This window comes from Limanda limanda, chromosome 8, assembly GCF_963576545.1.
Source record: "Limanda limanda chromosome 8, fLimLim1.1, whole genome shotgun sequence".
NCBI lineage: Eukaryota > Metazoa > Chordata > Actinopteri > Pleuronectiformes > Pleuronectidae > Limanda > Limanda limanda.
Window position 1 is genome coordinate 15,935,747 of NC_083643.1, and position 10,542 is coordinate 15,946,288.

The window sequence follows — 10,542 nt, forward strand, 5'->3', positions numbered from 1 at the left end:
TATAATTAGGTACTTTTTAGTTCCCTGTTCACTCTGGGGAAATGGTAGAAAGTGGGAAAATGTATAGATGAAATAAACGCCACGGAGGAAGATGACAGTGATGTGTGAGTGAAACCCTAAAGTGCACACCACTGTGAAAAATACAAATGTTGGTGAATCTAGATCTTTCAGAAATTGTTGGGGCAACTTCAGCCGAAGCAAGTTAAGATTTCATTTCTACAAGTTTGTCCTTAATAACTTTGTCACAAAGCTTAAAAGAAAAGAGTGTCATTCTGTGAATATATCTCTCTTAGGGACTGATGCTGGTGTTTGAATATGTATATTCTGTGGGGGGGAAATGGGGAAGTTATACTGTACAGAGGGAAGGAAACACATCTGTCACTTTGGAAAGGGAAGCATTAGACTGTCCTGTCAAAAACTCCAGCAATCAGGTCAGGTTTTTTATTTTCAGTGGGATTCTGAACAGTCACATTTGCATCTTAATGAAAGAGGATTTGGGTTTATATTATCTCATGTGTTACTCGTGAAAAATATTTATAGTATAATGCGTTTTAAGCCCCCAGACCACGCCCACTCCCCTGAACAACAGAGCGCACTGCAGGTGGATCCTCATTTTTTGGGATCGTACCAGGAGTGCGGACCGTTATTCTAACTCTAGTGTTATGCGATGTGATTTGAACTTCTTTGGACGATTTCTTTTCGCTGGACGTTAAAGCCGCACATTTATCTGCACAGTAGATCAGGGAAGGAGAGCTCCAGGACGCAGGGGATAGGGGATAACACACGTTCGGGATCTAAAAGGCAAAATGAGGCGGTTAGTTGTAATATACATTTGGCTGGCGAGGGATTTTCTGCTCGTCCTGAGTGTTGGTATGAAGGACGCACCGAGGCTTGGATCCAAAAACACTCCGAGGCTTCTGAGCAGAGGTAAGTTCACTTCTCACTGATCCATTCAGGCTGCCGTAATATACGTGTAGATGTCAAAATCATGGAGTTGAATAGAAGCTGTTAAGAACAATCAGCTGCAGGGGTCAATCCTCAAATCCTCTCCAAGCCCGCCGAGCTAATCAGTTTAAGGTTGACCCATCTCGTCTTCCTCGGGGATGAGATCACACGGGCTGTACTGTTTGGATGTGACAGCATGTTGTTGTCATTGACACTGATCAGTCTGCACTGACAGCCTCCAAGCTACTGAAGTATAATGTGTCCCTTCATGTGTTTCACCTTCAGGTACAGTCAAAGGTGGATTTGACTACCCAGACCCCCAGAAACACAGTGTCCTCTTTTACCATGAGGAATCTGCGGACATGTATGTGGGAGGCACTGACTTTGTGTTAAAACTAAACATGGATGACAATAACGTCAAAGAGGTGGGTGCATGTTCCAGAGTTTAAAAACAAATTTTTTGAACTTTTTTATTTAGTTTTTGTCCTTTTATACATAAATCACACGCTTACCCGTTGGTGAGGTTCAGCTGCTCATGATCAGATGATACTGAGGCAGATGGCTGCAGCCCATTGTTCACTTTTTCCTTATGAAGCCACCATACAAATAGAGCATTGTGTGCTGGCGGTGAAATGGAAACATTGACATATGATATGCTTGAGTTTCCGTAATATGGCCTCTCCTGGTGTATTGATTAGCCTTTATAATGGCTCTGACCGTAAGACACACTCACACTCACCTCTTTATTTCACTGATGGATAGGCGTCTCTGGCTGGGGCATTGAGGTCTTGCATGCACTATCAATTTTCTTGAGTGAATTTGGCTATAAATCTTAGCTGACCTGAGAAAGATGGATATAGGTTTTTTATCTATTATCCAACCAAGGTATTTCATTTGAGGGACCAAAATGACATAAGATGACATAAATAAATGAATGAATGCAGGAATAAATAATTAAATATATAAATAAATGAATGCACTCAAACTCATTTGTTTGAGTGCAGGATTCTTTAAAGGCTATGAAGGGATAAGACCTGTGTAAAATGTTCATTTTCCATTTGTAATGTCTCCTTCAAAGCTAACACACCTTAATGTGTCCTCTCTTTGCTTTCCCCGCAGAAATTCCTTCTGAAAACATCAGGCCAACAGCTGTGCAAAGAGGTTGGTAACTAGAGAGTGATGATTTGTGTTATCAGAAGAAATAATGGATCTTTAAATGAAATAAAGACTCAGTTCTGCGTTACAACTTGACAAGAACAGCCTTTGTGTCGCAGGGCTCCTGTGAAAATGTCATCACGGTTATTGAGATGTTCCAGGAAAGCATTTTTGTCTGTGGAACGAATGGACTCAAACCACAGTGTTGGAAACTAGTAAGTGTTTGCACTGGAGTTTCACTTAATGTTATATCCGTCTATGACATGTTGTAGACAGTGAAATGTCCATGTCTCTGTTGATCTTAAAGCAGGTCGATAGGTGCTGGATAAATAATGTGGAAGGAAAGGCATACCACCTTTTAAATGAGCCATATAGGACTCACATAAGTGGAGCACTGATGTTTTCCATCTTCATATACAGTTACTTGAATTATCATCAATACTGCTTCATCACAATTTCAGATGATGCTGCTCCGTTTCATCTGCTTCCTCCGGATCAGAAAAGCGGCACAAATACAGACAAAATTAACTCAGAGTTCATACAAAAGGCCCTAACTGTTCAAACCCATAAATACATCTTATATGGGTATCATAACTACCAATAAAACACCATTAAAGTGTGAAACAAGGGACCCTTTGAAGCATGGAACGGATGAAGTGGCTCCGACAAACGTCTTTTATAATTTACAGGGTGTTGGGTGGCAGGTGTTGGGTGCTTGGTCCTTTTTTCCATCACAGTTGTGCTGAACTAACCGTCAAATATCCTGTCAACTATCTGTTGTCCTATAGTTTTCATCAGTGAACAATCAATCTCACGAAATAGTGGAGAGTTATGAGGGAACAGGGATCTCTCCATCTGTGTACAACCAAAACTCCCTGTCCCTCACAGTAGGTAAGTACTGCAGTGCAGCTTTGTGCTTTGTGACTCTTCATGTGATTCTGGCTTATGTAACAAAATTAAATCATGTGTGACAGTTGAGTTGGCAAATCACATAAATATAATGAATAAGGGAACATTTGTGCTCATTTACACGCGATGTCTCTGCTATTTTTAGACGGGGATCTCTACGCTGCAGCTTCTGTGGATAACGATAGAAGTTCATTACAATTCAGAAGGAAAGCTGGCGGAAGAGCTAATGTCTGGATGTATGACAACTGGGTCTCAGGTGGGTGAAGTCAGCTTATGATGTTGAATTATGACTATGCTTAAACTTCATTGGTGTTGCAGTGTGACAGCAAATATAATTAAATTCTCCCATACACACAGACAATAATTATATAATTTTGTCTGAAGTGATGGATCTGTTTACTATCATTTAACGTGGTAGTTTAACCCTCATATAGACCATAGCCTACTGTTGTGTCTGGTGCTTAGAGCAGAGTAATTGCCTTGTCATACCAGTCCAAGCATTTGCGTCATGTTGTGTGCTGGTCTTTCACTGTACTGTCAACATTACAGTTTGGTAAACATATCCTCCTCTATCTACAGAGCCCACGTTCATCTCTGCCTCCTGGGTGAAGCGAATTGAAGACCCAGACCAAGAGAAGATTTACATCTTTTTCCGGGAAAAGAACTCGGACCATAGCCCAGAGGCTGACCCCTGGATATCTAGGGTCGCCAGAGTTTGCAAGGTACGCTGGACGATGAAGTGAAGCTCTTATCTTGCTTGGCTTCTAAGCTGCTTAAATCCTCATTAGTTCAGCTTCAGTAATCAAGCTAATAGTCACCCCAAGCCCAAGTCCTATTCAAGTAACATGAAAGGTCAATACCAGGAGATCGATTATTAAAATGTGAAAAATGTAAGTAATGAAGATACAGTATTCATGTTCAATTCATAAATGTGATCACATTGATCTGATACTAGGACAAGAATCAAACAATTATGTAAGAAAGTGTGATTTAATGTGCCACAGATGAGTCTTAATGGTACGGACCAAAGATAAACGACCCATCTGCACTTCCTCCCGTTACAGCTTTATAAAATACGATATTCGAGAAAAATGCATTCGATGTGTACTTTGACTCTTAAGTTCGTCCCATGTTCAATCCACTAACATGGAGAAGGCTTGGTTTTGTGACCCAAACTGGAGCCAACCACCAGGGGGCAATGTAGAGGATTTTAGCTGCACTTTTGACTGTCAATTTGTCCAACTTTATATACAGTTTACGGTATTGATCCCTCTGGTGCTATCATCAGTATATAACAGGACTTAGCATTGGAATTATCAATATTCGGTTTAGAACTGCACACCTGTAGCTCACAGCACTTTGGTTGGATTGTATGAGAAGGACAAGCACATACTCTAGGGGGCGCTAGCAGGCGAATAAGACAAAAAACTTTGATATATATATTGGCTGATAATTCTGAAAAATAACAAGCTCCATATCGTAATCAACACACTCATTACATCCTATTTCCTTAGTATGTTACCTGTAGGTGGTAATCAGTTCATATTCCCAGTGTAATACCATAAACAATGTTTTGCTCTGTCAGCGTGTCTGCTGCGTTTCACAAAGTAACCTGTTCTGAATTTGCCAGACAATGGAAATGCCCCCATGTTTCAAACCAGTGATGTTTGATGTTAATCTAAATGGAAATATTGTGGGTATAGTCTTGTGGATACAATGCCAGGCTTTGACAAGTGTGCACATAATTAAACCATAAACCAGATTGATGTAGGAGCAGAGGCGTACAGCCGTGTGTTGCCGGGTGGTCTTATCGCCTCCTCTTGTAATTTGACATCTGTGCAAAAAAAGACTTGGCCTAAAAGCAGTCACATGTTTATACCATATCAAATCACCAGTTGACATATTTCAGTTTGCAAGTGAAAGGACATATCTTCCCTGCCGTAATGTATCTCTACTCTTCATGCAGGTGGATGAAGGCGGATCAAAAAGATTCTTCCAGAACATGTGGACATCTTTCCTGAAGGCTCGTCTCGTCTGTGGGTTTCCAGAAGAGTCTCTCTATTTCAACCGTCTCCTTGACATTTTTGTGATTCACGCTGACGACTGGCGCAACACCAGAGTCTACGCCCTTTTCTCAAGCAGCTGGTTAGACACTTTCCCTTCCTTTGTTATTGCAACTATCAGTAACTTAAGTTACCCTTGAACACACCAGGGCGCATCCTTCATACTGAAAGCTCAGCATTTTGTTAAAAGCCAGTTAAATTTGGCCGGAGGTTTTTTGACCTACACTGTGTAGTGTAGTGATAGTTCCGAACGTTTATTATGAATAACAAATGCAAGAACATTAGGTTTTCCACCAATTCAGTTCAATGAGAAGAGGAAACAAAGGAGGTCAGATGTTAATATTGCTGTTAATGACCCACAAAAACAATTAGTGATTATTTCATTCCAGCCCCACTCGTTAACCTCATAATAGGAGATGCACACTTTTTCCTCATTGTGCTTGTTGTACTTGATTGTTTGCTTAAAGGGATACTCCTATAATTTAGTATTGCACTTATATATAGGCAGATTGTCTGTTTTTAATTTGTAGTCTCCAAGCCCAAGCAGATGTTAAGATACATTTATTTGTCCCAAACACATGCACAGACATGCACAAGCACACTCATGCAAGGAGGGAAATTTAACCTCTGCTTTTAACCCATCTGGTGCAGGACACACAGAGCAGTGGGCAGCCATGTACGGCGCCCGGGGAGCAGATGTTGGGGGAGTAAGGGGCCTTGCTCAGGGGCACTAGACAGGGTAGGGAGAATCCTCTTGGATTTTTGGACAGATCAATCCAGGTTCGTCTTTTTGTTGTTTCTCCGTGGAGTCGAACCAGAGATGAACCAGAGACCTTTTCTGCCCATAGACCAAGTTTCTGCCACTAGTCCACCGCCTCTCCACCATGGTCAGGGTTGTCTGATCAGATTGGACAAAGATCCACCAGAGCAACAGAAGCGTGTTCACATGCTAGTCATTAGTGGGGTATGCTTTACTGAATTAAAGCCTGAAAAGGTATTTGTTCCCTGGCCAAGGGAGCGGCCCAAATACGACTTGATCATGCCTCTGAAAACTGGGAGGATATCTATGTTTGAGGTGGAAATATCAGATATTCAAGGTTTGATTGATGAGGATGAGTCTGGTATGTTCCATAAAAGTTATTTGCCTCTTCTCTGACCTTTTTAAAACATTTTTTTGTAAAACTGAAATCATAACTCCTGAAATATTCCGCTTATAATGGTAACCCTCACTTGTATTTTTAACATGCAGGAACTCAACAGCAGTTTGCATCTTCTCCATGGAAAAGATTGAAGAAATATTTGAGAACTCAACTTTCAAAGGCTACGACAAAGAAATTCCCAAACCACGGCCGGGAACTGTAAGGACTTGTTTTGTTGTTATGTTGCTGTGCAGTCAAAGAGTGTTTCTTCTTTTGTTTTGGCTTTATTGTGGGCAGTCTATGTGTCTGAGTGGGCTTGTAAGCTACAGAAAACAGTGATGTTACATAAAGGGGTGGAGACGTGGAAAATGTGTCTACATTTCGTCTCCACATCAATTGTGGTTCAGTGTTTCCATCTCTTGTTTTTGTAATTATTTTTACATACGTACATTTTTACGTCTATTTGAGTTCAGCCCTATGGTTCAGCCCTGTAACTAAGGAACTAAAGGGGCCCATAAAAGATTTGCGGATGTAAAAGATTTACTGACTCAATGATTACTCATACTTGTACAGGGACAAGTACGTTCCACCTTTTCAGTTTAAAGTTCAAGTAAATGTTTATCTCTAGTTTGTTTTCAAACATCAGATGCATTCAGTTTTGTATACATGAAGACTTTAGCACAGCTTGACTTGAGCTTCCTGGTTTATATTCCCATGTCTTACTATGTACAGACTATTTTGAAACTGAAAAATATTTCTGCCCATGTATCTTTCAGTGTGTGAAAAACAGCAAGAGTCTGCCGCTGCCTACAGTCAAAATGGTGAAGGACTACCCGGAGATGACTGAATGGGTTCACTCTGTGCAATACACAGCTCCATTTTATATCAGCAGAAACAACTACACCAAGCTAGCAGTGGACCAAGTCCAAGCTGTGGACAAGCACAAGTATAACGTCCTGCTTCTAGCCACGGGTAAGCTGTTCTATACGGAGACAATCTTCAATGCTTTGAATCCCGTTCCTCCACATTGACCCGACTATCATTGTTCGTAACCTCTGCTAGAAACAATGGGCTAATAATACGATGTAGCACTCCCAAAATAATAACATGTCCAATTTTTGTTTGTGTGCTGCTCCCACAGACTCCGGAAAGGTCCATAAAATCCTTGAGGCTGGATCTGAAGCTTTTATCATCTCAGAAACACAACTCTCCAACAGTTCAACTGTACAATCAATGAAACTTGACTCCAAGAAGGTACAGCTCGTTTAAAAAGACACCTCGAAATGCCCCACAATGCAATGTTGTCATTAGGGTTTTGTTTTTTTTATATTAACGACAGCTCAATTGAATGTATCATGTGCAACGTAGCTTGTAGTAATGTGCATCTATCAAGTTATTGTTCTGGTGTGACGGCTGGCAACTCTACTATTTCAGTTCAGTCTTTAGGCTCTCGTCTGTCTTATTCCCTGTTGAACTGTTTTCTGCAAAAATCCTCTGTAGGCTACATGTCTAGAAACAAATGACAGAGAGACAAAGTAACAACAACTTAGTGAACATGAAGGTGGATTTAACCCAAGAGTCAGCCGGTGGAGACCAAAAACCAAGCTAAAAGGAAAGCAACATACTGTACCCTGGACTTACATTGCAAAGTCAAATTAATGCTAATGTTGCCCCAAAGGTGCTTGATGTGTAAAAAGGCAAGGAAATGTGGCGTTTATTGCACTGCACTCGATTGAACAAAAAGCTATTAATGCAGGCTTAAAGGGAAATACTGCATTTGTCTTTTTTTGCTCAGAAAAAGTTAGTCGTGGGGTTTTCAGAGAAAGTCTCCATCATGGACCTGCAGAGGTGTCAGCAGTACAACAACTCCTGTGCTGAATGTGTTTTGGCCCGGGACCCTTACTGTGCCTGGACTCGGTTTGGATGCAACTCCACTGTTCAGTAAGTCGGGACAATGTTCATAACAAGACTCATTAGACTAGAGAGGGAGACTCAAACATTTGACAGTATAAAACGGATCGTCGGGGCAACAACAAAGTTACTTGCTAAATGTTTGTCTGATAAAAATGCGTTTGTTTTGTTTTTGTTCACAGTGGAGGCATTCAGAATATCATGAATGGGCAAACTACTGTGTGCTTTGAATCCTTAGAAGGTAACAATGATGATCTTGTTATCATTCATGCTACGTGTTGCATAAAAAAGAAAAATGAAGATCACATCTATGTTTTATCTTTTTTCATTCTTTTAGAACCGAAGACAGTAAACCGGACCAAACGGGATATAGTTTCGTCACCGGAGAATTTGACAGCAGTTCATTCAGTTCCCCTGGGTGTCCCCTTCTACCTCTCGTGCCCCATAGACTCTTACCATGCTGACTACACCTGGGAGCACAGAGACCAGATCAGCCCGTGTCTGCAGATGCAGTCTAACTGCCTGCACCTCATTCCTGCCATGGCACAAGAGAACTACGGCGGCTACGAGTGTGTTTCCAAAGAGAAAGACTACAGAAAAGTGGTGATAAAATATCAGCTTACGGAGCAATTGATCGCAGACACAAAGATGGGGAGCGACAGCTCTCACAACATAAATGATGCATCGGCTGCTGTGTCACAGACAATACTGATCATTCTAGCACTGGCTGCAGAAATGTTGCACTAAGTACTTTTTATTCTATCAGCAATAATTCTCAGGCTTTGGGTCTCTGCAGGAGAGAGTCCGACCAGGATGCAGGCGGCGCTAAAGGAATTGTGCAGTAACATCAACAAAGCTCAACAAGGAACACTCCCGCTGTGATCCTAAAACCTTCTTAATGCAACTGCTCACATAGTACATCTGCTTTGCAGAAAAGCTAGGGTAGTTCAGTTAAGTGGAGTTTCTTAAGAGAAACCAGAACAGGAACAGGATGCAAGATGCCGCTTTGTTCTGAGGCGCCCTAATGGTGTTTGTTTAGAGCTTGACTTGAGCATGAAGCATTAAGCCCTGCAACTTTTCAGCGATAACTTATCTTTCTTCCAAGACAAGGAAATAACAGAGGGTTTAAGAAGGAATCTGATGGAATGTCTTTTAAGTGTGACACTCATACCCAGAGTGAATAAGCTCCCAGTCACACGGCCACAGATAATATGCAGTGATTGGGTTTGGTGTATTTCTAAGCACGGCACATATAGAGGCCAGCTCTATCTCCTTCTCTACTTCAGCAGAGCTCAGGAAAATGTCATGTTCCTGTTTGAATTTCCTCTGTGCCCCCTATAGGGAAGTAAATGGTAAATTGTCTGTATTTATATAGAGCTTTTCTAATCTTGATGACCACTCAAAGCGCTGTACAGAACATATTTCCCTTCATCAACTCACACTGTGCATCTATGGGCAGCCCTTTCTCTATGAGAAGGGCGCAGCCTCTAGGGGGAATTTTTGGTTTAGTATCTTGCCCAAGGACACTTTGGCATTATCCAGAAAGGAAGCTAACATATATCCCGGTAATGCTTTTAGAGCTGTAGAGATGAAGGAAGGGATATGAATCAGGAAGGTCCCGTCGATTAATTTGCTTGAGCAATCGTGAGTCAGTCACAGCTGTCAATCACTATGTTTTTTATAGCATCAAATAACTAATTAAGAACAAACTTACTGGAAAATGATCACTTGAGTCAATAACTACATAAAATGACAGGAACAATTTGTGATAATGGTCCATTTGCCATCCACTTACATGGAGGAGGAAACATTTATGACAGCAGTGAACCACCAGATGGTGATCAGTCCACTTTGGCTTTACTTCACGGGAGCCGTCATGTCGTCCATCATCATAAAATCTATGGTTTTAACAGTCAGTGTCAGCAAGCTGCTTGAAAAATGTACAACTCCTTCTGGAAGGCACATCAACTTTGGCCAAAACCTGTTAATGTCACTGAGTTCTATTAAAATACAGAAACGGGGATCAACATTATCTGTAGTCAAGAGCAGCTACTAACGCTAAACGGGTCAATTGGTGGGAGCGACGTTAATATTATTTAATATTTATCAAAGTGCAATGAGGTGAGCAGTGGTTTGATTTATTTTGTTTCAATACAACTTATCGTTGATAAGAAAAATTACGTTTGACCTTTTCTGCGAAAGTCTCACTTTAGTGTGTAAAATTTAGTGACATCTAGTGGTGGAGTTGCATGTTGCAGCTGAAGACCCCTCACCTCACCCCCCACTTCCAAACATGGAGGACAACCAGTGGCAGCCTTGAGTTGTCATAAAAAACTCAAAAGGTTTTTAGTCTGTCCAGATTGGAGGACTGTAAAAAAACATGGCGACCTCCGTAGAGAGGACTCACTCCCGATGTAAAT

At 41.2% G+C, this 10,542-nt stretch overlaps 1 protein-coding gene across 1 annotated transcript; it reads left to right on the top strand.

Annotated features, from left to right (window-relative positions):
- The first annotated feature begins 632 nt into the window (after positions 1-632).
- Positions 633-10,154, top strand: sema7a (semaphorin 7A). Its single transcript, XM_061076473.1, has 14 exons — positions 633-927; positions 1,231-1,370; positions 2,065-2,106; positions 2,220-2,315; positions 2,889-2,991; positions 3,155-3,265; positions 3,589-3,731; positions 4,976-5,154; positions 6,322-6,430; positions 6,988-7,183; positions 7,353-7,465; positions 8,007-8,152; positions 8,305-8,363; positions 8,460-10,154. The coding sequence occupies exons 1-14, from the start codon at positions 807-809 to the stop codon at positions 8,867-8,869; spliced, it is 1,968 nt and encodes a 655-aa protein (XP_060932456.1). The 5' UTR covers positions 633-806; the 3' UTR covers positions 8,870-10,154.
- Positions 10,155-10,542: the final 388 nt, after the last annotated feature.

Bases quoted from the DNA above. Each gene is read 5' to 3' on its own strand.
- sema7a (XM_061076473.1), top strand. From the start codon at position 807: ATGAGGCGGTTAGTTGTAATATACATTTGGCTGGCGAGGGATTTTCTG. The intron at 3,266-3,588 runs GTGGGTGAAGTC...CTCTATCTACAG, and splicing joins GTATGACAACTGGGTCTCAG to AGCCCACGTTCATCTCTGCC. The intron at 8,153-8,304 runs GTAAGTCGGGAC...TTTTGTTCACAG, and splicing joins GGATGCAACTCCACTGTTCA to TGGAGGCATTCAGAATATCA.